This window comes from Bubalus bubalis, chromosome 4, assembly GCF_019923935.1.
Source record: "Bubalus bubalis isolate 160015118507 breed Murrah chromosome 4, NDDB_SH_1, whole genome shotgun sequence".
Classification (NCBI taxonomy): Eukaryota; Metazoa; Chordata; class Mammalia; order Artiodactyla; family Bovidae; genus Bubalus; species Bubalus bubalis.
In genome coordinates, this window is record NC_059160.1 from 31109641 (window position 1) to 31137556 (window position 27916).

General features: G+C 38.2%; 2 protein-coding genes across 9 annotated transcripts in view; one reads left to right on the top strand and one right to left on the bottom strand.

Annotated features, from left to right (window-relative positions):
- Nucleotides 1-1308: 1308 nt before the first annotated feature.
- PYROXD1 (pyridine nucleotide-disulphide oxidoreductase domain 1) lies at nucleotides 1309-27513 on the top strand. 4 transcript variants are annotated; one of them, XM_045165320.1, is made up of 13 exons: nucleotides 1415-1533; nucleotides 2731-4130; nucleotides 4240-4320; nucleotides 8859-8978; nucleotides 11460-11588; nucleotides 15268-15341; nucleotides 18685-18845; nucleotides 19557-19657; nucleotides 20933-21068; nucleotides 21941-22053; nucleotides 22909-23031; nucleotides 24934-25071; nucleotides 26785-27513. In XM_045165320.1, the coding sequence occupies exons 2-13, from the start codon at nucleotides 4107-4109 to the stop codon at nucleotides 27031-27033; spliced, it is 1449 nt and encodes a 482-aa protein (XP_045021255.1). In that variant the 5' UTR covers nucleotides 1415-1533; nucleotides 2731-4106; the 3' UTR covers nucleotides 27034-27513. The 4 variants fall into 4 exon arrangements, with proteins under 4 accessions (XP_006067694.3, XP_045021255.1, XP_044797165.2 ...); XM_044941230.2 differs by lacking the exon at nucleotides 2731-4130 and adding an exon at nucleotides 6702-6808 and having other exon boundaries at nucleotides 1502-1533; XM_006067632.4 differs by lacking the exon at nucleotides 2731-4130 and having other exon boundaries at nucleotides 1309-1533.
- RECQL (RecQ like helicase) overlaps nucleotides 27114-27916 on the bottom strand; it is a 32734-nt gene continuing 31931 nt past the window's right edge. For 4 of the 5 annotated variants that reach the window (XM_025283367.3, XM_025283363.3, XM_025283365.3 and 1 more), the window contains one exon: nucleotides 27114-27878. In XM_025283367.3, the coding sequence (XP_025139152.3) occupies nucleotides 27726-27878 (153 nt within the window). In that variant the 3' untranslated portion in view covers nucleotides 27114-27725. The remainder of the gene's footprint in view (nucleotides 27879-27916) is intronic. The other variant, XR_006550409.2, reaches the window with a different exon arrangement.

Here is a 27916-nt window from a genome sequence, read left to right on the forward strand (position 1 = left end):
CTTGGGAAGAATGTTATTTTGCCAACATGATGACCAAGTCTATGTGCAAGCGTGCTAAGTCGCTTCAGTCTGCCACCCAGTGGACTGTAGCCCGCCAGTCTTCTCTCCATGGGATTCTCCAGGCAAGAATACTGGAGTGGGTTGCCCTGTCCTCCAGGGGATCTTCCCAGTCTCTTCTGTCCCTGCATTGGCAGGTGGATTCTCTAACACTAGCGCCACCTGGGAAGCCCAGAGCAACTTTCTGCTGCTGCTGCTGCTGCTGCTAAGTCGCTTGAGTCGTGTCCGACTCTGTGAGACCCCATAGACTGCAGCCTACCAGGCTCCCCCGTCCCTGGGATTCTCCAGGCAAGAACACTGGAGTGGGTTGCCATTTCCTTCTCCAATGCATGAACGTGAAAAGTCAAAGTGAAGTTGCTCAGTCGTGTCCGACCCTCAGCGACCCCATGGACTGCAGCCTTCCAGGCTCCTCCGTCCACGGAATTTTCCAGGCAAGAGTACTGCAGTGGGGTGCCATTGCCTTCTATACTAGGGGAAATACTTTCTGAGGTCAAAATTGTAAATGGAAATGACAACTTCTTAAAGAACAATTCAGTAGTGTTGTTTTTGTCTTAATCAACGTGTGTACGAAGAATGTGATTCCAAAGTACACAATCTTAGCTTGCTAGGGAAAGGAAAGCACTGTAGGGAAGCACTATATTCCTTTTACCAGGAAGAATTTAAGAACTGAAAAGTGAAAGTGAAGTCGCTCAGTTGTGTCCGACTCTTTGTGACCCGGTGGACTGTAGCCCACCAAGCTCCTCCGTCCATGGGATTCTCCAGGCAAGAATACTGGAGTGGGTTGCCATTTCTTTCTCCAGGGGATCTTCCCGATCCGGGGATCAAACCCAGGTCTCCCGCATTGCAGGAAGACGCTTTAACCTCGGAGCCATCAGAGAAGCCCACTTAAGAACTGAGGGTATACTTAACTTCCGGCAGGAAGGAACAGTGAGCACTTCAGAGCAGTTCATTTATTCGAAGAACGCTCTGACCCTCGAGAACACGGGTTCTCTTGGCAACCCATCTACTTTACTTTGGCTTTTGTTTTATCTTTATAAAATCTACATATAAATGGTACATTCAGCTGTGGTGACAGGAAGGCAAAGCCCTGCAATCGATGAGCTGCCTCTTGGCTTAGGCAAGAAACCACAGCCGATACGCGAAGAGACTAAATATGAGCTCCCCGGGCACCCGTAGCTCGACTTTTCAAAAAGTGCGAAAAAGCTAAGTGTGAATTCCCAGGTATCCGTAGCTCGGCTTCTTAAGAGCGCGGAGGGACTAAGTGTGAGTTCCCAGGCACCCGTAGCTCGGATTCTCAGGAGCATGCGCCGGAAGTGGGCGTCCTCAGCCGCTCCCTCTGCAGGGATGCAAACACTTCCGGCTTCCCATTGTAGTCCTCAAACCACTAAGAGTATGGAGGCTCCGTGCTCGCCCCCGACGGCGGGGAAGTTCGTGGTGGTCGGCGGTGGCATCGCGGGTGTCACCTGTGCGGAGCAGGTAAGGCGGGCGCGCAAGCGATTTCGTCTCTCCGAGACCCTGGAGGCGCTGGCGTTCGAGGCTCCCTCCCGCCCCCTTTCCCTAGTGTTTCTTCCAGGTTGCTTTCACAATTTCCCTTGTCCCTACCCACCCCTTCCGTCTCCTAGGTATTAGAGGCTCTATCTTGGCTCTCAGAGGATGTCCTTACTACGTCGCAGGCTTCGCCTCCGGTGCAGGGACGAGGAATGGCGAGCAAGTCGTTAGGGGAAACCCAAAGCCGACTGAACCTGGCTGTGGTCCTGGTGATGCTAGAGCAGATGCGAGGAGAAGTGGGATGGGTTATGACTAGGAAGTACTTGGCCAGAAAATTCCCCCTTCCTTCTTAATGACCTGATTGAATCCAGCTTCCTCATATTGGCCCACGTCCTCAGTGCATCGTAACTAGATTATAAAGAAGTCCTTACATAAGTTTTGTATACTTTGGACTCCCAAGATAGAAGAGATGTCATCTCCAGTAATATCTTGTAAAACAGCCGACAAGAGCTTAAGTGAAGCGAGGTGATGCTTTTTTGATTTATAGTCGACAATCAGACAACATATATACCTATGGAATATTTACATGTACTTTACATGAATACATGTATTCCAAAAGGGTCTAGATTATTGTATTGGTAAAAAGTAAATATAAGCAATCGTTGAAGTCATTAGAAATTAGGAAGTTTATTCCCTTAACTTTTAGCCTTTGGATGTGTGTAGATTTCATTCATTCATCAAGTAAACACCTATAATCCAGATACTGTACTAAGGACTGATTAGACTGGTACTATCAGAGCATGGTGCCTCCTTTTTGGAGACTCAAAGCCTAGTGAGTAATGTAAATAAATAAGGAAATCATTTCATCAGTGTGTTCACTACCTTAGGGGTGCCTGTGGAGTTGGTGAAGAGTGAATTAGGGAAGAAGTGTCCTTTCTCACAGGAGATGTCCCTTTGTCTTAGTACAGTCATATCTCATTTTATTGCCCTTTGATTTATTGTACTTCACATAAATAACTTGTTTACAAATTGAAGGTCTTCAGCAGGCCTGTGGAGCAAGCCTTATTGGCACCCTTTTTCCAACAGCATTTGCTCATTTGTGTCTCTCTGTCCTATTTTGGTAACTACCACAATATTTCAAACTTCTAAATTATTACTCTATTTTTTATGGTGATCTTCGATCAGTGATTTTTGATGTTACTGTTGCAAAAAAGACTGCAAAAAGATTAACACTCACTGAAGGCTCAGCTGATGATTAGCATTTTTATCAGTAAAGTATTTTTTAATTAAGGTATGTACATTTTTTACAACACTTTCAGAACACATTTTTATGCACACTTAGTATTGACAACAGTGTGTAGTATAAGCATAACTTTTATATGCACTAGGAAACCAAAATTCTCATGTGATTCGCTTTATTGCAGTCTTCACTTCATTGCAGTGGTCAGGACCCGAGCCCATAGTATCTGTTATGCCTGTATAGAGGAATGAGTAAGAGTTTACCAGGTAGACAAGAAAAGACAGATATTTCAGAGAGAGGTAGCAGTGTAATCTCAGGTGAAAAAGCATAGAACCTTCTGGAAGCAGCAAAACTTAAAGTATATGGTGCTTGGGGAAGATGACCAGAGATGAAGCAAGGAAGACTGGCAGGGACCTGATCATAAAGGATCTTTTAAGTCATGCTAAGAATTTAACAAAAACTTACAAGTAGTCAAATGATTGTGACCAATGGAGTAATATGATCAAATGAAAAAATTTTGAAAGATTATTAATTATAGTGTGTTTGGAGCAGAGGAATCTGGTCAATACGAGACTGGAAGGCCAACTCAGAGGTGATAGTAGTAGTATGATAATGGAAGCAGAAAGTGAGGAAATAAATTACAGAATATACATAGGAAAGGAGAGATTGATAATGTCAGATATAAAAAAATTTAAGTAAGGTTGTACAAAAAAGAATAGTGGATGTGTAGGTGAATTGAACATGCTCAGTTGGGTTTTTTTGTTTTTTTTTTTTTTTAAGGTTTTTACAATAACATTTATTTCTTAAAAGTTAACATGCATAACAGGAAACCAAAAAGCACAAGCAAAAAAACAAAGTCTTTCCTAATCACAAGCAGAGACAGATCAAGATAGATGGAGTTACAGAGCTGCAGGGGTTAAGAAAATCCTTTCAGGAAATTTAAAGTGAGCAAGAAAGAGGTTGTAGCTAAGGAAGATGATGAAACGTTGGCAGATTAAACCTCCGGATTTGAAAAGACTCTCAGAGTCTAGACTGGTTGGGCATTTGGAAGAGTAGGCATGCCAAAGCACTTGGGTAAGTTGCTTAAGTTTTAAGTGTTTTATTGGAAGTTTGCTGTGATTTCATTCAGCTTAAGTTATTAAATGAAGTTATTTTGCAATGAAGAGAAGTTGGTTTAACTGTTAATTAGGAAGGTGGTTCCTTCTCATCCTTTTCATGGTAATTGTTAAGAGTGTGGTGTAAATGTATGTTTCATTTTAATCAATATCAGAGTTGAACGCTTCTCACCATTACCCCATAAATATAGCCAAGACCCAGGATAATGGAGACCTTTAAAGGGAGAACAGTGAGTTTTTAGTTTCCTAAGTTAAGAACATTTAAATTGCATTATCTGTCTCACCCCTCTATGTACTAATACTTATTTATCATAATTTTCCTTTCTTTTTTTTAATAAGTTGGCAATTAATTTTCCATCAGAAGATATTCTCCTGATAACAGCTTCTCCTGTTATTAAAGCAGTTACAAATTTCAAGCAGGTAAGAACCATCATATAATTTTCTTAGTGTTAATTTTCAAAAACTGCAGTAACTCACACAGCAGTTAGGTAATTGTAGTATTTTAATTGTTTAACAAATGCACTTTGGGTACTCATTTTCAAATCATAGCTCAAAGTTTAGAGTTGTTCACATGAAATACCAAAAGCACCTAGAATGCATTAAATTTCTGGTTGTCTCTCATCTTTTCCTCCCCACTCAGAAGTATGTTTCAGAAAGTTTCTCTTTTGAGGAAGGATGTTATGCACATCTACATATAAATGCTATTATACATGTATATCTTTATTATAAGTGTGTGTGTATGTACAGGTCAGAAGAACACTACCTCTGAGCCAGGTTTACACTTGCAGATAAGTAATGCTTCCGATGTGTAGTAAGCATCTCAGAACACTTTGTAGTTCCATGAATTTATTTTACACATAACATTATAATAGCAGTCTAAAGAGCATTTGGGTCATAGTATCATGGAAAAGGAGACGCCAAACATTTTTGATCTTGTACCTCATCTGTTAAAAACTTTTGCACTCATATCTTAATATTATAAACTACATACATGTAATGCCATAGTTCTGTATATTATAGGGCCTATGCAAAAAATAAATGAATAAAAGGTGAAAAACATAAATCTTTTCTTCCCATACTACAATGAAGACTACTCACATAGTCTTTGATTCAGTACAAGTTTTCGCTTATAACACTCTGATGATGGAATATATTTTTTTTTTTCCTTTTGGCATTTTGTATAGATTTAATCTTGAAATAAAAGTTAAATATTTGATCTTAGGGAGAAAAAGCAATCTACCCATCTCCCACAAATACACTTTTCCAATCTGGAAGTGTGTTTTCTAAAGGTTCTTAATAATATTGTCTCTCAGGGAAGAGATCAGTATACAGTTAACCTACCCCATTTTCATACATAAATCCCTAAGATTTACACAATCTCCTAAGACCAAGGGTAATTTAAGACCATATGTTGCACTTTATAACCTCCCTACAGGTAGGTAAGATATCTTAGTACTTAGGTATAGCCAAAAGAACTATGTATGAGATTGGGAGGACCAGAGAACAGATTAAACAGGCTTTTAATTTCTAAAAGAAAAAAGCATAAATTCAGTTATAGGCTACGAGTACATTCTTAGAGATGTATAGCTGAGTCTTCCAAGTACAAGTGTTGTACAGTAGAAAGAGAAAACTTGGGTTCTAGGCCTAGTGATTATTTACTGGCTGTGTGGCCTTGACAAATCTCTGTACCTGAGTTGCATCATTAGGATAATATCTTCCTTGCTTACTCAACAGGGTTGTGAGCTTAAGATGTACTAATATATGTGAAAGTGCATTGAAATAGCAAATGTCCTTTTTTTTTTTAAGTGTATAGAAGTCAGAAATTGCATTCCTTTTATCACTTACTGAATACTTAGATTATTTATCATTGTGCTAGGCATCCAGGATATGGAAGTTAAAAGTATAGACCGTATATCAATCAAAAAGTCACTAATGGTTATCAGTGTGGTTAGAAGAAAGAGTGGTAAAGAGGGACTTTGATAGTTATTCTATATTATGTATTATTTATTTGTTTAGTGTTAAGAGAACACATATTCATGACTTGTGTAATTTTTAAAGGAGAAGAGGAATTAATAGTAATTCACATTTATGGAGTACTTATTATGCTGTACTTCTAAATGTTTAAGTGTAGTAATGTATTTAATTCTTAACCCTGTGAAATAGGTTGTTATCCCTGCATTACAGATGAGATAAATGTGTCACAGTGAGGTTTGGTTGGTTTCCAAGTATATTGTCAGGTTTGAATCCAGACACTTTGACTGTAGAGCCCACATGGTCAGTTTCTCAGAATGATTATTTTCTACTGGGGCAACAAATATGCAAGAAATAGTTATCATACAATTTGATCATTATCCTGATAGAGGCAAAAAAATGAGGTCATATACCAATATATTGATATCTATACATACTGAACTTTGTGAAAGAGCGTCAAAGCCTACCTTTGGGAGTTAAGGAAGGCTTTACATAGGAAATTGCATTGAAATGAGTTTTAAAGAATAAGAAGGTTTTACTGTGTTTGCAAGAGATCAAGTGGAGTTTCAATTAAGAGGAGTAGTCAGTTGTGTCAGATCCTATGGAATGGTCAGGTAAGATGATGGTTGGAAAGTGGTTATTTCTAGTATAGATCATTGGTGACTTTCAAAGAATTTATGCAATTTTGAAAAATTAATGGGAGGTAATTCTAAAATGACAGCATGAACTTTTCTCTACTGAAAAAGTTGGCTATGAAGGTAGAAAAGATTTAGAATGGCACAACAAGAGGACATGAGGTCTAGCATTAAGTTGAATTTTATTCTTTTAAGGTGGGAACTGCTTGAGCATGTTCACTTGTTGAGATTAAAAAACCAGTGGGGAAGCCTGAAGATGAAGGAAAGCAAAGAATATATAACAAGGAAGGAGCCCTGAGGAGGTGAGAGGTGATGGGATCTGGAGCACAGAGCAGTGGATTGACTTTGAAATAGTGGGAGTGGGTCAAGGAAAGTGGACATGAGCAAAGAAACATCTAAATAGTGGGAAAGTAGCCAGAGTTCTTTGTGGTCTCTGTGTGTTAGGTGATTTGCTGAGAATTAAGAGGATAGAGTAAGTTCAGGGAACATTAGAATGATGAGAGTTTGAAAAAGTCACTGAGGGACTGAAGTATGTTACTAAGATGTTATTGCACTTTTCACTATATTTGCATTGATGGTATAAAAGTAGTGGTAGCTACTTAACCCTGGTAGCCATTGTGTTCTTGACTGCCACACAGTTAGTGGGAAAAATAAAAGCCATTTTTTAAAAAATGTTACTTTGATTAAATCGTGACTCTTGAGTGGGCATATTTTTAATATTCTATGACATAATATGTATGCATAAAGCATTTCTGCATATGAAGAGTACAACATTGTCTCAAGGAAAAGCAGTTGTATACCTGCTGAGTTGCAAGATGAACTAGCTACTATTTTCATGGAACATCGCTTTTACCTGAAAGAAAACTGACACCACTGTGGCCATTCATGTTTGGAAAATGAATGAAGTGAGCCTGTCACTTCAAGAAACCAACCAATGGTATTTGTTGCCAGTATGACAAAATTAGAGCTTTCAAGCAAAAATTAGATTTTTTGGAAAACTCATTCTTCACTGTGAGCCTTATAGTACTTAGCCTTTTCTCATGAGATTGGTGATAATAATAATGTGATTTTTAAAAAATATTTATTGATATGAAATGTGTCAATATTTGGAAGATCTCTGTAATTTTGAAAACCAGTATTATCTGATGTGTGAAATTACAAGATAGACTTGTAACTATCAAAGTGCAAGATAGACTAATGGATTTCACAGTCCCAATATGAAAAGTTCTTGACATAGTTTCAAATTCTACTTTGCATCTAATCTTTAAGAAACCATCACTTGTTGAGTTTTAGTGTAACATCAAGAAGAATGTACAGTTATCTGAAAGGGCTACATATCTGTGTGAGGCTAACTCTCTTCGTGTACTTCAACCAAAACAATGGTGCAGTGGTTTAAATGTAGAAGTGGTTTGAATGCAGAAGCAGATACCCAGCTAAATTCTACTAAACCAGACATGAAAGAGATTTGCAAAAATGTAAAACAGGGCTGCTTTCTCAGTTTGTTTTGTTTTTTTTTTTTTTTAAATAGTTATTTTTCTTTAGAAGTGTATTGGATCTGTTATTGTTACTTTTAATTAAGAAATATTTAAAATTTTTCTCCGTTGCAATTTCTAATGCAACAGATATTGCTAGGTCTAACTCAAAAACACAAAAACTCATTGGGGTCCTCAATTGGTAAGCCTATAAAGAGGTCTTGTTTGAGAACTGTTATAGCCAAGCAGCAGGATTTCCAGGCAGCATTTGAGGGCAAATACTAGTCTATAACATGTGTGGGTCTTCTGTAGCAGACTGGGTTTACAACTAGAGAATGGATGTAATTTGGTCTGTGGTTGGAAGTTTTCAGGGTAATTAATGGTTAAGGATAAGAGAGCAAGAAAGTAAAGGATTTGGAAAAAAGATGAAATGATCCATAGTGGCGTCCTAGTGGGATAGGACAGAAGGTAAGTCCAAGAGGAGGCTGACAGTTTTGAAGAACAGGAAAGAAGAGTCCAAAGATTAGCTCACAGTAATGTTAGCTAGTAAATAGAAAGAGAAAGCTGCAAGGATAAAGAAATAGAGAAGCTGTTTGATTAAACTGTACAGAAGTAAGTAGTGCTAGCCTTCATTTTACAGGCCAGGAGACTAAGGCTCAGTGACTTCCTGACTTGCCCATGAGTGGCAGGACCAGTATTTGCATTTAGGTCTAAAGATAAGGAGTCTAGCCTTCTTTCTACTGTGTATATTGCAGCTGGCAGACTTTCCTGTTTTATGAATGGGAAATAAATAGTGTCTAAAAAAGAAATGAAAGTATTTTATTGTTTAAAATTCTTAAAAAATTTAAGTATGCATTTTTATCTCTTTTGTCTCATATAGGTTTCTAAAGTATTGGAAGAATTTGATGTTGAAGAACAACCAAGTACCATGTTAGAAAATCGCTTTCCCAACATTAAGGTTATAGAATCTGGAGTAAAGCAACTAAAGAGCAAAGAGCATGTACGAGGACTTTTTCTTAATGACATTTGCTGTTGTTGAATCTTGGCGAGAGGGCTCGCCTGCCTTCCTTTGACCCCACCTGTTGCACCACCACCCAAGTCCCTGGCATGTAAATTTTAGTGACATTGATTCCTGTTAGTATTAGGAAAATGTACCCTATTTGTGAGTTTCTTAGGGATATATCATTAGTTTAGGTTAGCATTTTAGATTTTACATTTTAAATGAGCATTAACATTTGTATAGTGTTCACTGTGTTCTGGGCACTGCATTAAGTGTGGGGTACAGGAGCAGTAAGAGTAGAAACCTGCTCCCAGCAACTCTCAGTGTCATAGGGAGTACAGACATGCATATGTTTAATGTTGAAATATTATCAAAGCTCTGGTATTAGGTGTTTAGGAAGACCTCACAGAGTGAGTAATACTGAGCTATGTTTTAAAAAGGTAGGCGAAGTAACAGTTCTCCACTTGGGAAAGGACATTCCTGGAAGTGGAGACTGCGTGTTGAGAGACCCAAAGAGAGGAGAAGGGGCATGTGGAGAGAGAGAGGCTGTCAGAGGGGTTGGGATATGGGTAAGGAAAGGATATTGGCCAACTAGGCCAGAGAAGTGAGTAAATAGGATTGTGAAGAACTTTTTATGTCATGCTAATAAACCGAGTTCATTTTATCATCAGTGGATAAATAGTAAAGAAATTCTAAGTGGAAGAAGGGTTGATAAAATATTCTTCTAGGAAGATCTATCTGACAATACTGTCAAAGACAAACCAGGGTAGAACAAGTAGCTTGTAGCCAGTAACCAAATTAGAAGGTGGTTATAACAGTCTAAAATGATATAAGGCCCAAGCTAAGGCAGTCTCAAGAAAGCACCTTCTCAGTCTCAGATGTCAGGGAGTCTCAGTGTCATGCGATACACAGTATCTTCACATGAACTTCAGGCAGTAAGATGGGAAGCAGGGTTTGTAGTTGTTTCTCTGAAGCAGCTCAGGTTTGAGTTCTCCCTTAGGGAGAAGGTGTTATGTGTCATGTTTGAAACAAATAACTTGACAGGAAAAAATAAAGGTAAGAAAAGTACTGAGTTTTATGAGAAAATGTTTACAAATCTGAATCCAAACACCACAGTAATTTCCTAATATTTGTAATGATAACACTTGTTCCATAAAACACCCATGTCAGTGAATCTGCACACTGAGGTAGGCTCAGAAGTATACAAATGAATTGTGAGGGAACTGACGTATTAGGGCACTTGAATGAGTCAGAGTGCCAAATGTGTCCTGTATAATATACATGTCTGCCTTCTGTGATCCATCCTTCATATTCTTTAGTGAGTTATAAATGATGTGTTTACCTTTTTGTCTCCAAAAATTTAACAGTAGTCAATGAAGAGGTTTTGTGTTTGTTTTTATAGTACCTAGGTCCAAATAATTTTTTAAATTTGGTCAGTGCCTATAACTTCTATTAAAATTGTAACCAGATTATCTAAAGGAAGACTTGTATAACATTTCTGTATGATTATACTCTGTTGGTTTACTGGTTTTATGTTGTATTTGTTATATAGCTGAAGAGTTAAAATGTGTAACATATTTCAGTGGGTATGTACTTTGCTATTTGCTAAATTTTATAAATCAAACACAAGGTACAAAGATTAACTCCTAAAACCATTCCAGCAAAGTCTGACATCTCTCATAGTAGCACATGCTTATGTCTATCTGCTTTCTAAACGCTACTTTTACCCATTTAGTATTTAGTGGATACCCATTCAGTATTAAGAAACAAAAACCATGGATCTCTGATATGTATTTTTAGACTTATCTAAATTCACTAATTAAAAATTAATTAAAGCCAGTACATGCTAGGATTTAAGGTTAACATGCTTTTCACTTACAGAAAAATGTAATCTCCAAATAGCATGATGTTTGCTGGTAATGTGATTGTAATTTGTACTTGAGTATAAACACTTGTTCAGCACTTCTGAATTTTTAGATTCAGAAGCTATTGTTACCTCTTCTACCATTAACTATTCCTCTCCACCCATAACAGATATTAAGGTCTGATATGATTATAATCATCAGTCTACTTATAATGAATCCCTTTGAGATTCGAGTGTTTATCAAGGAAATGTTCATCAGAATGCTCAATTTAAAAATTTCTAAATGCTTAGTCTTTAAGGCCAACATACCTTTCCAGACATGAGATTCTCAAAGTTTTATCCAAAATTTTGTGGTAATGTACCTTTTTCCCCCCCATGAGAACAGGACTAGTTTTCATCAGATTTCTTGGATGGTTCCTGGTTCCAAAGGGATTAGGAATCTCTGAGTTGTAGAACACATTCTTGTACTCAGTTAGCTTTGTCGTTGCTGTAGCAAAGTATTGAGTGCTTCCAAGAGGAAACCTTAATATGTTTTTTGCTTTTGCCTTATTGAATGTTTCATAATTGTGCTCATGTGTAAATGTTTCTCCTCTCTTCATTTCTGTACGGTTTTACAGTGCATTTTAACTGAAGACGGCCATCAGCATGTTTATAAGAAGCTCTGTCTGTGTGCTGGGGCAAAACCAAAATTGATATGTGAAGGAAACCCTTACGTGTTAGGAATCCGGGATACAGACAGTGCGCAGGTAACATCTGGGTCACGGGAAAGAAACATGAAGACTTCTTAGACGTTTTCTGCATTTGAATCTAAGTGCTATACTTATAATGTTAATTTCTAAACTGTAGCAGCAGAAGAAACTCTTCAGGACTCATAAACCAAAAAGTAGTATAATGTTCTAGTACTGCCAGTCTGAGTTTAGTTTTAGTTGATAATTTAGGGCTTCTCTGTGGCTCAGATGGTAAAGAACCCACCTTCAATACTGGAGACCTGGGATCAATCCCTGGGTCAGGAAGATCTCCTGGAGAAGAGAATGGTTACCCACTCCAGTATCCTTGCCTGGAGAATTCCATGGATAGAGGAGCCTGGCAGACTACAATCCATGGGATTGCAGAGTTAGACACTGAGCAACTAACAGTTAATAATTTATCTTGTTTTTTATTCATGTTCTTTCTCTTTATGTGTTGTCTCAGGTATAATGTCTATGCTGAAGGTTACAACTTACATTTAGTTCAGTGCAGTCCCTCAGTCATATCTGACTCTTTGCAACCCCATGGACTGCAGCATGCCAGGCTTACCTGTCCATCACCAACTCCCGGAGCTTACTCAGACTTATGTCCATTGAGTCAATGATGCCATCCAACTACCTCATCTTCTGTCGCCCCCTTTTCCTTTTGCCTTCAATCTTTCCCAGCATCAGGGTCTTTTCCAGGTTGTCAGTTCTTCGCATCAGGTGTCCAAAGTATTGGAGTTTCAGCATCAGTTCTTCCAGTGAATATTCAGGATTGATTTCCTTTAGGATTGACTGGTTGGATCTCTTTGCAGTCCAAAAGACTCTCAAGAGTCTTCTCCAACACCACAGTTACAAAGCATCAATTCTTTGGCACTCAGCTTTCTTTATAGTCCAATTCTCACATCCATACGTGACTACTAGAAAAACCATAGCTTTGACTAGACGGACCTTTATTGGCAAAGTAATGTCTCTGCTTTTTAATATGCTGTCTAAGTTGGTCATAGCTTGTCTTCCAAGGAGCAAGCATCTTTTAATTTCATGGCTGTAATCACCATCTGCAATGATTTTGGAGCCCAAAAAAATAGTCTGTCAATGTTTCCATTGTTTTTCCATCTATTTGCCATGAAGTGATGGGACCAGATGCCCTGATCTTAGTTTTCTGAATGTTGAGCTTTCAGCCAACTTTTTCACTCTTCTCTTTCACTTTCATCAAGAAGCTCTTTAGTTCTTCTTTGCTTTCTGCCATAAGATGACACGCTTTCTGGTGTCATCTGCATATCTGAGGTTATTGATATTTCTCCGGCAGTCTTGATTCCAGCTTGTGCTTCATCCAGCCTCGCATTTTGCATGGTGTACTCTGCATATAAGGTAAATAAGCACGGTGACAATATACAGCCTTGACATATTCCTTTCCTGATTTGGAACTGGTCTGTTCCATGTACAGTTCTAACTGTTGCTGCTTAACCTGCATACGGATTTCTCAGGAGACAAACCATACATTATTCTGCTCTGATTGGGAATATGTGATTTGCATCCTAAATGATGTAATGATCTTTTTCTCAAAAGGCAAAGCATGTCCAAAACTTATTTCTTAGCAAATAAATTAATATTCAGAAGATCTTTGTTATGCAGAATCCTAGAACTGAAAAAGATGCATGGTTTGTTCTGTTCAGGAACAGTGATAAACTATCCCAAAAAGGTGAAATTCTATCTTTAGAACCTTTTGCAACTTCTTTTGGTAATTTATTTCAGAATTAATTGATCCTTATTGCCAAGAACATCTTGATTCCAGTCATAATACTCCTGTCTTACCTCAAGCTCAGTGTTGTTCTGTCCTATGAGGTAGTAATTTTATATTTACATAATAAGATTTCACAGCATATTAAAAAGCAGAGACATTACTTTACCAGCAAAGGTCCATCTAGTCAAAGCTATGGTTTTTCCAGTGGTCATGTATGGATGTGAGAGTTGGACTATAAAGAAAGCTGAGTGCCAAAGAATTGATGCTTTTGAACTGTGGTGTTGGGAAAGACTCTTGAGAGTCCCTTGCATTGCAAGGAGATCCAACCAGTCAACCTTAGAGGAAATCAGTCCTGATTACTCATTGGAAGGACTGATGCTGAAGTTGAAACTCCAATACTTTGGCCACCTGATGTAAAGAACCGGCTCATTGGAAAAGACCCTGATGCTGGGAAAGATTGAAGGCAGGAGGAGAAGGGGACGACAGAGGATGAGATGGTTGGATGGCATCACCAACTCTATGGACATGAGTTTGGGTAAACTCCAGGAATTGGTGATGGACAGGGAGGCCTGATGTGCTGCAGTCCATGGGGTCACAGAGTCAGATACAACTGAGTGACTGAACTGAATAAGATTTCATCGTCTGTAAAATCGATAGCAACTTTTTTAAGCTTATTCTTAAATAGGAATTTTAGAGAATACTAGAAGAACTTGATTTTGTTCTTGTGAACATTTGAGGTTCATATTCATATTATTCATATTATGAAGGATTGAGTTCATAACTATGTTACGGCAGTCTTCTGTGTACATGAACTCATCAGTCCTCATGAAAATCCTGTGGCAGTCATTACTCCCACTCTACAGAGAGGAAACTGAGATGGGGGGACTAAGTAGAGCTAACTGCTTCAGCTGTTCAGCTGTCATCCTGAAGCAATGGGACTTTTCTCTACTTCGGAAAGTACCATAAGAATGATTTCTGGTCACTTTTTCTCCAAGCTCATTGTGATCTCTTTTGGTGGGGAATGGGAAATGGAGGCATCAATTAGCTGTTTTACAGTGGTGATAACATTTTAAAAACAAATACTAGATATTATTATGTGCCTGCTACTCCTAACAACTTTATCTCCATCATCTTGCTGCTGCTAAGTCGCTTCAGTCGTGTCCTTCTCTGTGCGACCCCATAGACAGCAGCCCACCAGGCTACCCCATCCCTGGGATTCTCCAGGCAAGAACACTGGAGTGGGTTGCCATTTCCTTCTCCAGTGCATGGAAGTGAAAAGTGAAAGTGAAAGTGAAGTTGCTCAGCAGTGTCTGACTCTTCAGGACCCCGTGGACTGCAGCCTACCAGGCTCCTCCATCCATGGGATTTTCCAGGCAAGAGTACCGGAGTGGAGTGCCATTGCCTTCTCCCCTCCATTATCTTACTTAATGCTTAAAAAACTTTGAGATATAGTCACTTCTTCATTTATAGTTGGGAGGACCTTAGGTGCAGAGAGGTTAAGCAGCTTGCCCAAGGCCACCCAGTTAGTAATTGCTGGAGCCAGGGACTCTACAGTCTGTGCTCTGAACCACTGTGCCACTGTTCTCCTCATATCTGTAAGTTCTTAGTGACTGCAGGGAAAGTGTTGACTGAGGGACTAGAAGGACAGGAAGAATCCTGTATCCAGGATGTAGCTCAGTGTCATGTTAGTAAATTGACTTGGTCCAGTAGTTGGGAATGTAGTAAGCTAAAGGCAGAGCCTCGTGCTGCATTTGAGTATAATGACATACAAGGCAAAGAAAGCTAGAAGAAGCGTTGCTATAAAGGCAATCTGGGGTGAAACAGGGAGACAACATTTATTATATTAATCGGGAGGGTACATCCTGGCAGAGAGGGAAAGAGATTATCGGTAAAGCCTCTTGCTTCAGGCATTGCCCATACTACAAAACACTTGTCGTTTTCTTTTTGGTACAGGAATTTCAGAAACAGCTTACTAAAGCTAAGAGAATAATGATCATAGGGAATGGTGGTATCGCACTCGAATTAGTGTAAGTACATGTTTTTTAATATTATGTAAGGATTGCTCTGTGATTCGTGTTATTATTGGTAGACGAGAAAATATCTTGTTGTCCTGAAAAAATCAAAAGATAAGGATACTTGTTTTTCATACATTTTCAAGGAGAAAATCCACTTTTTTTTTAGCTTTTATGAAATAATTCATAGTTGAGAAGGTAAATTTATGAAACATAAAGAGTTTCAGGAAAGCTTTTGGTCTCACTGACGACTGGTTAGATTTGACCCATGCATGTGTTCTTGTAAGCATGTACTATATTGAAAAACAATTTAAATATGTACACCTTTAGAGAGTCCTGCCCATAGTCCCCATAGCTATTTATTGCTTATACCCCATCCTGCTTCTCTCATTTACATTACCTGTCTGGCCATGAAACCCAAAGTGTTTGTGAGTTTCTGTTTCAAGATACGTGATACTCCCACGTAACTCTTGGTTTCTGGAAGTTTGGGGAATGTGAACACCTTAATATGAAATACTATCTTCTTAGTATGGTGTTTACAGTTTGAAAACCATTAAGCAGTATGCTGCTCTAGTCTCCAGAGCATTGATGCACTTTCTTTGTGATTTTATCTTTCCGCAGATGGCAGACATGGACTAGTCTAAATATTTTTCAGGCCAGAAAGTTGGGTCTGGCTACAAAGAGGACAAATTTATATCCAAATAAGGAATCTGCCAAAACCCTGTCATTGCTCTCTTTCATTTGTTCCAGCCCTGAGACTAGGTTTTTGCTGCCTCTTTTTGAGGATGGTGAATCTCAGTGGAAGCCTGTAAGAGTTCTTGGATTGCCTGAGTATGAGCACTGGCAGTCATTAATGTAATTATGAAGTTTGTGGCATTGTATGGAAAAATGCAGAGAAAAAACTAGAGTCAAGACCAAATGGGCCAGAAGAAGAAGGCATGGATTTATTGTAAGAGGGGCTTCAAATCCTTACATACACATGACAGATTTTTCTCTATCAGTTATCACCAAAAGTGGAACTTAATACTATTATATTATTAACATTGAAAAGCTTGCTCACATTCAAAAAGTTTCCAAGCCTCACAATATTTAATCCTATTCTTTATTTAGGTTGGAGTTTGAAGACCATATACTTGGATAATATTCATAATTTTATATTCAGTAAACTCTGATTGTTTAAGAAAGTGCCCATGTAGTGCTATTCTCTCGGTTTAGATTAACTAAATGATTAGGCTTTTTTGTCTTACTGAAAAATGACATGTCCAGACTCTGATGCTAATACTGATTTCTTCAGTATGCCTTCATTTCAGCTATTATCTCTGTTTCCAAATGTAGGTTATTCCTTTCTTTTTCAAGCAGACATAGTTTTTCATAATTTCACAAAATGTAATACTTCATTGTTGTCTGGTTTGTTTTTTTTTTAAGTGGTTTTAAAAATGAAAGCAGAATTTCCCCAAAGTGTGATGATACCTTCTTGCTTATGCATCTTTCTGAGGACATAGTTCATAGGATAAGAGGATTAGAGGGCATCCTGTGAGGTACAGCACATCCAGGAGTTATTTCTGGTGGTTACTTATGGCCCACTGGTCAAGCATCAGTATTTTAAGCTATACTGCTATGTGTTATGTTGCTATATTACTTTAAAATACCAAAAAAAAAATTGTGTATAAAATTGGAATATAAAAGTTATGTGTATTCTGCTTTCTGTTTATCAGCAATATTATATGATCTGAGCAGCATGAGATATAGAATGGTCTCCAGATAATCTGAAATTTAGTAACTATTAAGTACTCTGCTGGCATAAGAGAGGAGGAGAAATAAAGGCCCCCTGGAGAAGGCAAAGGGCTCCTTTACTGTACACCACAAAGCATGAGCATCAGGTGACCTGGAGTCAGATGCACTAAACATTCTTTCTTCTATCATCAGCTTATCTGTCAGTTAGCCTTGAAAAATCATGTAACCTAACTATATTATGTCACTCTGAGAAATAAAAGTGGTAACACTTTTTACCATAAATGGATGTTAAAAACCAGTGAAAGTAACACACTGATTACCATTGCAGTTTCAAATCAAATCCTAGTATAGTTAGGATGACCATATATCCTGTTTGTTCAGGATTGTCCCCATTCATTTGTACCAAAACACATATTAAGAGCAGATAAATTATAGTGAACTCCAGGGACTGTGTGGTGACTATTAAGAGAACCACATTCTGAGTGTCGAAACCTAGAGATAAAACTGCTAAAGCCCAGAAGCTCTTGCTACCTCATGAACGTTAATGGAAGGTGGTTTCTATATACCCTGGGCATCCTTTTTTCCTCTAAGATCCTTCATTTTCCTGTGACCTGGGTCTTTCTTTGGCTAGATGTCTTTGAAATTTCTTAGATGAAAGGAATTCATTGCAGGGTAATCCTTTCCTGTACAACAAAATTAAGATTTTCATTGTAACTCTCATTCTTTTTTCTCTGTCCTTCCATAATGTGCTTTGAATACATATTGATAAAATATTTGTTCCCAAAGAAGTCAACTGTCTGAATATTGTAGCTATTTGTCATCCATCCTTCCATTACTGATTACATTGTAACTAGATAAACCAGGCATTGCTCACTCCTGGGAACCCTGGGGGACATGCATATAATAACTGTTTAGAAATTGAACACTTTTAGGTGATAGTCATTAAAAATTTTATATGCTATTCGGTGCGTATGTGTGCATGCTTTGTCGCTAAGTCGTGTGCAACTCTTTGTGACCATATGCATTATAGCCCGCCAGGAGAAGGCAATGGCACCCCACTCCAGTACTCTTGCCTGGAAAATCCCATGGATGGAGGAGCCTGGTAGGCTGCAGTCCATGGGGTCGCTACGAGTTGGACATGACTGAGTGACTTCACTTTCACTTTTTCACTTTCATGCATTGGAGAAGGAAATGACAACCCACTCCCGTGTTCCTGCCTGGAGAATCCCAGGGACGGGGGAGCCTGGTGGGCTGCCATCTATGGGGTCACACAGAGTCAGACATGACTGAAGCGACTTAGCAACAGCAGCAGGCTCCTCTGTCTATGGGATGCTCTAGGCAAGAATACTGAATTGCCATTTCCTCCTCCAGAGAGTCAGTGTATATATTTGTCATGTATATGTTCTCTAAATAAACTTGAAATTTCCCTTATAAATAAACTTTAATTTTCCCTACTTTAACTCTTATTACCCTGAAACGGTGTTATATTCTGCTTAATAGTCATTCTCAGTTTGCCTTAAAATATTTTCTTTACTCTTGCCCTAAGAGGTAGTTGTTATTTATCATACAAAGATTTCTTCTTCCACTTTGAAATTGCTCTAAGTAACTTCCATATTCCTTTTAGGTATGAAATTGAAGGCTGTGAAGTAATTTGGGTAATTAAAGATAAGGCAATTGGGAATACTTTCTTCGATGCAGGAGCAGCTGAATTCTTGACTTCAAAGCTCATTGATGAAAAACCAGAGGCTAAAATTGCACAAAAAAGAACCAGATATACAACTGAAGGTAAGTATGGTGTCTAGCTCATTCATTCACAGATGAGACTTTACTTTTTAACCATATAGAGAAAGGCTATAAGAAAATTTAGCAAAATATTTTGATAGGACTGTAGATAATACTTCTTTCTATTTCTTTATGTAACGTTTAAGATTATACACACACACATATATATGTAGGATATTTTTTTATGAAAAGTATGTATAACTAAAACTGCAAATTTAAAGTGAAGTAAATAAACCAGCCCATCTACATCTGTGCAGGCAGATGCTACAGTTCGACAACAGCTAAGTTTATAAAATGCAGTGAGTTTAAAAACAAATACAGTTTTTTAGTTTAAAAGAGCTTTTTTTTTCTTAAATGTTTGGCTTATAAAATTGAACAAGAATTTTGTAAGTTTGGGTCACACTAAAAATTGACAAATTTTTCAAAATTTAATGTCTGATTTTCTTACTCTTTATATTAACCAGTGATTATAACATCCGTGAAGCACTCTTTATGTGTTTATACACAACACTCAATTGAAAGATTATCCATTTTGTAGCTGTGTATCACAAAAAATTAAAGTAATGAATAAAATAATATAGATAAGTTTAGTCCTGCTGTATGACTGTGTATATGAGAATTATTACATTACCTAAAAACTTCTGAATGCAAACATAATTCTCTGCCTGACAGTTTTTGTATCCTTTGGATTTTGAACTGAGTTTGTCTCTTCAGGACGGAAAAAGGAAGCACAAGCCAGAGCTAATGCTGGTAACGTAGGCAGTGCCTTGGGACCTGACTGGCACGAAGGGCTGGATCTTAAAGGAACAAAAGAGGTATGTTTTCAGGTACTGTTTAAACATATCTAAATTCAATTTTAAATTCTTGAACTGTTTGTTAAAGACTGGTTATTAAGCCTGTAGTCAAAGAATTGGCCAAGTCATTTTCCTTAAAATTCATGGTGTTAAGAATGGACTCCGGGGCCAGTTGGCCCATTTGAACTTTAGAGATAGATCTCCATACACACAGGCTTTAGTAAACACACCCATCCTATTTTAAATTAATCTTTTCTCAAAGGTCTCTTTGGATGCAGTCTATTCTAAAGGTTATTAGATAGATTCTAAATAAATTACACATTTAATATCCTAATTGCATAAGCAGATGAATTGCTCTTACTCATTTTATTTACTAGATGTTTTAGTTCTTTGTGGTTAAAGGCTATGTATGATATTTAAATATGTAAGAAATACATATACAGTCTTTATTACTGTATATGATTTCTTTTCAGCCTTCATTAGGTTGGAGTGGGCCTGGCTTCACAGTATATCAAATTTTGTGATGGAAATCACACAAAATTATTTATTCCTGCACCTTCAGGTCCTACAATTAGTGGTATTTTTAACTTGCAGCTTCAGTTTAGTTCAGTGAACATTAGTTGAGTATCTCCTACCTAAGTGGCACTTTACTAAGGTTCTGGAATATAACCATCGGGATATGTCAACTTACTTTTTAGTCCATAACAGTTATAATTTTAAAATATATACAGGGCTTCCCTGTGGCTCAGCAGTAAAGAATCTGCCTGCCAATGCAGGAGACACTGGTTCGATCCCTTATCCAGAAAGATCCCACATGCCGTGAAGCCACCAAGCCTGTGCTCTAAAGCCCAGGAGCCTCAACTACTGAGCCCACGTGCCGTTCAGCCCGTGCACCACAGCACGAGAAGCCTCTCTAATGAGAAGCCTGTGCCCTGCAACTAGAGGAGCCCCCTCTCACTGCAACTAGAGAAAAGCCTGTGCAGCGACAAAGACTGAGCACAGCCGAAAATAAATAAAAATGTATATACATGTAATTATTGATGAGGCTTCTATTAGAAAGTATGCCCTTTGCGCCACCTGCCAATTCAACTCTTGATCTCTAAATACTAAATGAGTTTCTGCTCACTCTTGCCATACACAAAATTAAGAGGCATGTTTGGGAGTTAAATGTGTTTTCACTTATACTGTAAGAATTTTTTTAAGTTTCTGTAAGGGTATTATAAATTTTTTCTTCATCATCAGTAACCCATCCTTCTTTCTGGAAATATTATGGTGACCAGTACTTCTTTATTTTAGTTTTCTCATAAAATTCACATTGAAACCATGTGTGAAGTAAAGAAAATTTACCTTCAGGAAGAATTTAGAATTTCTGAGAAAAAGTCCTTGACTTTTCCAAGAGACCATCATGATCAGTCAGTTACTACTGATAAAGGTAAGTGATGAAATAAGAAAAAATAATCACTTATTTAAAAAGAAGACAATTTTGCTTTATTGTTATATTTAAAAACTCCATACTTCCATATAAAATTTAAATGTGAAAAGATAAAACCGTAATAATGTAAATCATTTCATTTTCAGTACTTAACTCTTTGCAATTTCTAATAAATTAAATTTTATAGAGCTTAACATTTTATGCAGGGCTCATTGTTTGAGCATCATACCCCTGTGAGTGAATTAGAGTATCTTGTAGATCAAGACAAAAAATAAAAACTAAAAAGCTGATGCTCTTAGAGTTGAAGTGACATCCTCAAAATCAGACAGATTGAAATCTAGAAGTTGAAACTAAGGAACAGATCTCCTGAAATTCCTATTCTACATTCCCATGAGAACTACTGTATGAAATATATTCAACTAAACCTCATATGAGATACCCCATTGCTCTGAATTCTTTGAATTTTTTCATAGGAAAAGGGATTGTCTGAATGTCAATAATAAGGGAAAACTTTGAAAAATGAGTAGCCTACTTGGACTAAACTCTTGATGGAGTATAATTTATTAATAAAGATTTTTAAAGAAATAATTTATAAAGTGATTATCAATTTACTTTGTTACAATTTGTGTCTAAATTTGAAGGAAAAACGTTTAGAATGCCTGCTATGGTTTCGTGATTATACCCAAAATAAGAAGATGGAATTGGTCATATTAAAATTGTTTTAGCAAATGTACCTTGTAAATATTCTTGAGTTACTGTTTTAAAGTCACTTCTTGCCTCGTTCAATTTTTCTTTGTTTTACTCGTCATATTCACATGTTACAGGCTGTTGGTGGTGATTACACTTGAGAACAGATTTTTTTTTTTTTTAAGAGATATGGCCTGTATATGTGGAATTGACCAATGAAAAGATATATGGCTGCGATTTCATTGTCAGTGCTACAGGAGTTACACCAAATACAGAACCTTTTCTCTGTGGCAACAATGTAAGGTGAAAATTTTTGTCTCACTGTGAACATTGCTAATGTATTCATTATTTGTGAAGATCTCTAATTCTCAAGCATGAACATTGTTCATTTGAAGCGTGGCACAGAACTGTAAATTGGCTGAAAACAATTTATATTCATGTCTTCATGTTCAGTATTTTTTTACTGTCAAATCCTTAAGCATTTAACATCCCAGCATTATTTAAGGTGACATAATGCATGCTCTATTTATCTAAATGTTGGTAAGAGACTGAAGTGTATGCTAAGTCACTTTAGTCCTGTCCAACTCTTTGCGACCCCATGGACTGTAGGCTGCCAGGCTTCTCTGTCCCTGTGATTCTCCAGGCAAGAATACTGGAGTGGGTTGCCATGTCCTCCTCCTGGGGATCTTCCCGATCCAGGATCGAACCCGCTTCTCCTACATCTCCTGCATTGGCAGGCAGGTTCTTTGCCATTAGCGCCCCCTTGGAAGTGGGCCTCAGAGACTGATACTTCCTGTGAATTCTGAAAAAGTGATTCTTTTAGAGAAACCACTGTGTATTTTTTGCTTTTTAGCATTTGAAGCTTGTAGTAACTAAGGAATATTTTTGTAACTATGAGTGGGGTGGTCATATGTTTATTGGCAATTTTTGATGTTCTAAGAATTTGAAGTTCCAAGAATGCTATGGGTTCATCTTTAGTAGGAATTTGACTGACTGGAAATTCAGATTAGTTGTCTAAACTTGGCAGCTGTTTCACTTTGCTCACTAAAAGTCAGCATATCAACATGTAGAAATTTGACTTGTTCTTTTACTTCAGAATGAAAAAGTCGTTTCCTTTTCCTTACCCCACGTGCTTATGAGGAACATTGTTTAGTTTGATGTAGGAGAAGACGGTGGCCTGAAGGTGGATGACCACATGCACACGTCCCTCCCTGACATCTACGCCGCAGGTGATATTTGCACGGCCTCCTGGCATCCCAGCCCTGTCTGGCAGCAGGTAAGCCAGCATACCTGATCACAGGTGTTTATCAGAGAGTCCATCTGAAAATAAAGGAGCTGCCACAAGTAAATGCAGCTTTCTGGTTTTCCAGCTTTTCTACTTCAAGTGGGAAGCTATCAGAGGTTTTTTTGGTCACAAAAACAACAAAACTCTAGAATTTTTCCCTTTTGGTAAGGTATTACATAGTGATGGAATAGACTGGGATGTCTTAATTTTAAAAAGAATTATGACTGTTACTTTTTCATGCTCAGATGCTTACCAGCAGTGTCCAGTAGAACTTTCTGTGATGACAGACACATTCTGTACTTTTGCAGTGTCCAGTCAGGTAGCCACCAGCCACCTGTCTACTAAGCACTTGAAATGTGGCTGTGACTGAGGAACTGAATTCTAATTTTACTTGTAATTAATTTAAATAGTTATGTAACTAGTGGCTACGATTTAGGACAACACAGCTTTAGATTAAAAAAATAGCACACTGAGATTATAAACCATACATTGTTTCTGATGATCTGTTCCCTGTGGGAATTACTGAAAGGATGTTCCCCGTGGTGAACAGCCTTCCTCAGCCTAACAACCCCTTCCACCTGGATCTAGATTTCCCCCTGCTGTCACAGTGTTGCCTGCCTCGTGATGGTGGGGCAGAAATCCTAGAGGGAGATACCCAAGACAGTGGCCAAAGCTGGTGTTGTTTTAGAAAGAGGAGCATCAAAGGTAGATGTTACAGATAAAAGAACCAGTCAACACACTTATCTTGGTAATACTCCAATAAAAAACAAAAACCACTTACCTTGGTGAAAGACCAGTTCCACTGGTTGGGCTATTATTCATTCAGATTAACTGGGGTGTGAAGTAGTAGAAGAACTAGATGTATTTTAAGAATCAGCTTTATTATTTTTACATACATCAGAGATAGCATCAGCAAGAGGGTGATGTCAGCCCTATTTCTAAAATGCTTCAAACTAGCTTGCTTTCAGTTTTATCTACAATGACATCCTATGTCGTTTTTATGGCGTATCTGTCGCAAACTCAATTAGGAATTGGAGTTGCTGTTTTTGTTGTTAACATTTCAGCCCACTAAGGGTTAAAGCTGGGCTTCCCTGGTAGCTCAGCTGGTCAGGAATCTGCCTGCCATACAGGAGACCCCAGTTCAATTCCTGGGTCTGGAAGATACCCTGGAGAAGGGATAGGCTACCCACTCCAGTATTCTTGCCTGGAGAATCCCCATGGACAGAAGAGCCTGGCGGGCTACAGTCCATGGCATCAAAAAGAGTTGGACACGACTAAGTGACTAAGCACAGCACAGCAAAAGGGTTGAAGTCAGGGAATATGTAAATTACATCCTTCATGTGCCTCATACTCTAATACAGGAAAGAAAGGTCCTAAAATGGTGTTTCTTACTTTGAGTGACTCTAATAAACTCATCTCTTAATTTGCATAAGCAGTAATGGTTTCACATAGTCCAAGACACAAACTGAAGGAACTTGGAGGCTAAAATGCATTAGTAACAGTGCAGCAGTATAGTATCACAGGCCACTTCTGTTGGCCATTCTCTAGTTGTTACTGTGCTCTGTAAGCTGCCTTCTTACTTCACCAGACCTAACCTTGTTTAGAGAGGAGACTGAATTTTTAAAAAAAAAACTATCTTAAAGCTCATATCCATGCTTATGGTTATTTTTTGCACACAAAAAAACATTAGTTGCCACACATGAGGGGTAAGAATTATCAAATACCAGAAGCAGTTAGTTAGTGTGACAGTGATCCAGGCAGTTACCTAACAAGCTAGGTGTAACTGTTCTCGGGGACTGTCATACACTGTAAGGAATTGTACTAGGTTAAGGTGGTAACATTTTTCAAATAATGATAATGAAAAATTAAATTGCATGACCTTCTTTATTTCAGATGAGGCTGTGGACCCAGGCTAGACAGATGGGATGGTATGCAGCAAAGTGCATGGCCGCAGCTAGTGTAGGAGAGTCCATTGACATGGATTTCAGCTTTGAACTTTTCGCTCATGTAACAAAATTTTTTAACTATAAGGTAAGACAGATTGACAAATATTAACAGTACCTTTCCTGCTTGTTAGTCTTATAACTAATTACAGTCATTAATTTTCTCACGTGAATAAGAGCTTAATCTGGTTTTAATCACTGTACAAAAAATGACAGATTTCCTCATTTCTTACAAACCCATAACTGGTATTATTGCTGGAGGCTTCCCCGGTGGCTCAGAAGGTAAAGAATCTGCCTACAGTGCAGGAGACCTGTGTTCGATCCCTGGGTTGGGAAGATCCCCTGGAGGAGGGCATGGCAACCCACTCCAGTATTCTTGCCTGAAGAATCCCATGGACAGAGGAGCCTGGCAGGCTACATACAGTCCACAGGGTCAGGCTTCCCTGGTGGCTCATACAGTAAAGAATCCGCCTGCAATGTGGGACACCTGGGCTCAATCCCTGGGTTGGGAAGATGCCCTGGAGGAGGAGGGCATGGCAACCCACTCCAGTATTCTTGCCTGGAGAACCCATGGAGACAGGAGCCTGGTGGGCTACAGTCCATGGGGTTGCAGAGAGTCGGACACAACTGAAGCAACTAAGCACGGTCCCTAGTCATCTGATAGTCAGACCTACCTTCTCACTGAACTCCTGTAGTTCAGGGGGAAAAAAATCTCTTCCAGATTTGTTCCCTGATGGTACATTTCTGAGTTTTATTTGAAATTCAGTCCTCCTTTGTGAAGGGAACTAACAGCTATTCATACTCAAGAATGAGCAGGTACTACTCTCTACATATTATTTAACCTTCTTTACATCACTCTGGGGCAGGTTTTTTCCTCCTCATTTACTGACAAGGAGAAACATACACATACAAATATATACATAAATTTCAGAGACTCAACAATTTGCCCATGAAAGATCTAACTCAGTTTCTTATTCACCCTTTAAATCATGACTCCAGGCTGATGTAGTCCACGTCCTACATGTTTGTATATTCACTAGGTATTTTTAATGTTCATATACATTGTATGGTCGGAGAAGGCAGTGGCACCCCACTCCAGTACTTTTGCCTGGAAAATCCCATGGACAGAGAAGCTTGGTAGGCTGCAGTCCATGGGGTCGCTAGAGTCGGACACGACTGAGCGACTTCACTTTCACTTTTCACTTTCATGCACTGGAGAAGGCAATGGCAACCCGCTCCAGTGTTCTTGCCTGGAGAATCCCAGGGTCGGGGAAGCCTGGTGGGCTGCCGTCTATGGGGTCACACAGAGTCGGACACGACTGAAGCGACTTAGCAGCAGCAGCAGCAGCATACATTGTATGGTAGTGTCATCTGTAAATGCATACTGTACAAATGTTTTCTTTGGTTCCTTGTAAATGGCACTTTTTTAAAAATATTAATTTATTTATTTTAATTGGAGGTTAATTACTTTACAATATTGTATTGGTTTTGCCATACATCAACATGAATCCGCCACAGGTATACACATGTTCCCCATCCTGAACCCCTCTCCCTCCTCCCTCCCTGTACCATCCCTCTGGGTCGTCCCAGTGCACCAGCCCCAAGCAACCAGTATCATGCATCGAACTTGGACTGGCAATTCGTTTCATATATATTATGAAACATATATTATGTTTCATGGCACTTATAACAGTAAAATTTTGTGATTAGATTTCCCATTCTAGGAAAACACAAAATAACTGTGTATTTTGTTTCTTCTTAAGTACTCACTAAAATAAAATTTTTATATTTCTCTACATAGGTTGTATTACTGGGGAAATACAATGCACAGGGCTTGGGTTCAAACCATGAACTACTGCTGAGGTGTACCAAAGGGCAGGAGTACATCAAAGCCGTCCTGCAGAACGGGCGAATGATGGGCGCTGTCTTAATTGGTGACACTGACTTAGAAGAAACATTTGAAAATTTAATTTTAAACCAGATGAACCTTTCAGCATATGGAGAAGATCTGCTGGATCCAAATATTGATATAGAAGATTATTTTGACTAAAAAGGGCATTTCAAGAGCTATATCAGGTTCCAAATAAGATTTTAAAAGTCAGAGGATTACACAGATTTATGATGACCAGCTGAAGTTAAAATAATTTATTTATAGAGTTTTTTTTTTCTAACACAAAATTGACCGCTAATTATGTAAAGATAAGTCTGAAGTATTCATTTCTGTGTTTTCAACTCAGAGACATTCATTTGTGATTTAGCTTTGAAACAAATTAGCTTGTTATCTACTTAACCAACAGTGTGGTGTCTAGTTAACATACCAGAGCCATTCTTTGACCGTGAAATGTCAAAGGCAGGCTGTGGTTTCAAGAAGCTTACCGCTGTAGCCTTTGTAAGCCAGTTGTGTGAAAAGAAAAATACAACTAGTTGTGACAAGGCATAAAGAACTTAACAAAATTACATGAACTTAATCTCCTACGTATTTTACATTTAAAGGGTTTTACAATAAAGTTAATTTATTTTTCCTGTTTCATACTGTAAATTTATGCAATTCATGATCTCAAGACCTCAGAATGTCTCAAAATTCTCAAGTTTTCAATACTTCAGAGATAAATTCTGAAAATGTAGCTCCATATGTATAAAATATTAATGAAATTGTCTTAAAATTAAACTTCTGATTAACTACAAAACTTATAACATATCCATGCATAAGTTATTTTCTTGGAAAATTTAGAAACACTCATCTCATGCATTATCAATTTTTCTTTTCTTAGCCCCTGTATTCTTACAATCAGGTTGCTGAAGCATGTTTGCAGACCTCTTCAGGAAGTTACTTGGAGTTTTTTCTTCCCTCTTTTTATCAGTTCCTTCAGAATGACAGGTTTGAGGTGATTCAGTCTGCAAAACAACAAGACAAACACTGGTAAAAATTGAGC

Excerpts from the sequence above, each read along its gene's own strand:
- PYROXD1 (XM_006067632.4), top strand. The coding sequence starts at position 1,360 with ATGCGCCGGAAGTGGGCGTCCTCAGCCGCTCCCTCTGCAGGGATGCAA. Across the intron at positions 11,589-15,267 it reads GGGATACAGACAGTGCGCAG|GAATTTCAGAAACAGCTTAC; the intron begins GTAACATCTGGG and ends TTTTTGGTACAG. Across the intron at positions 18,846-19,556 it reads AACCAGATATACAACTGAAG|GACGGAAAAAGGAAGCACAA; the intron begins GTAAGTATGGTG and ends TTGTCTCTTCAG.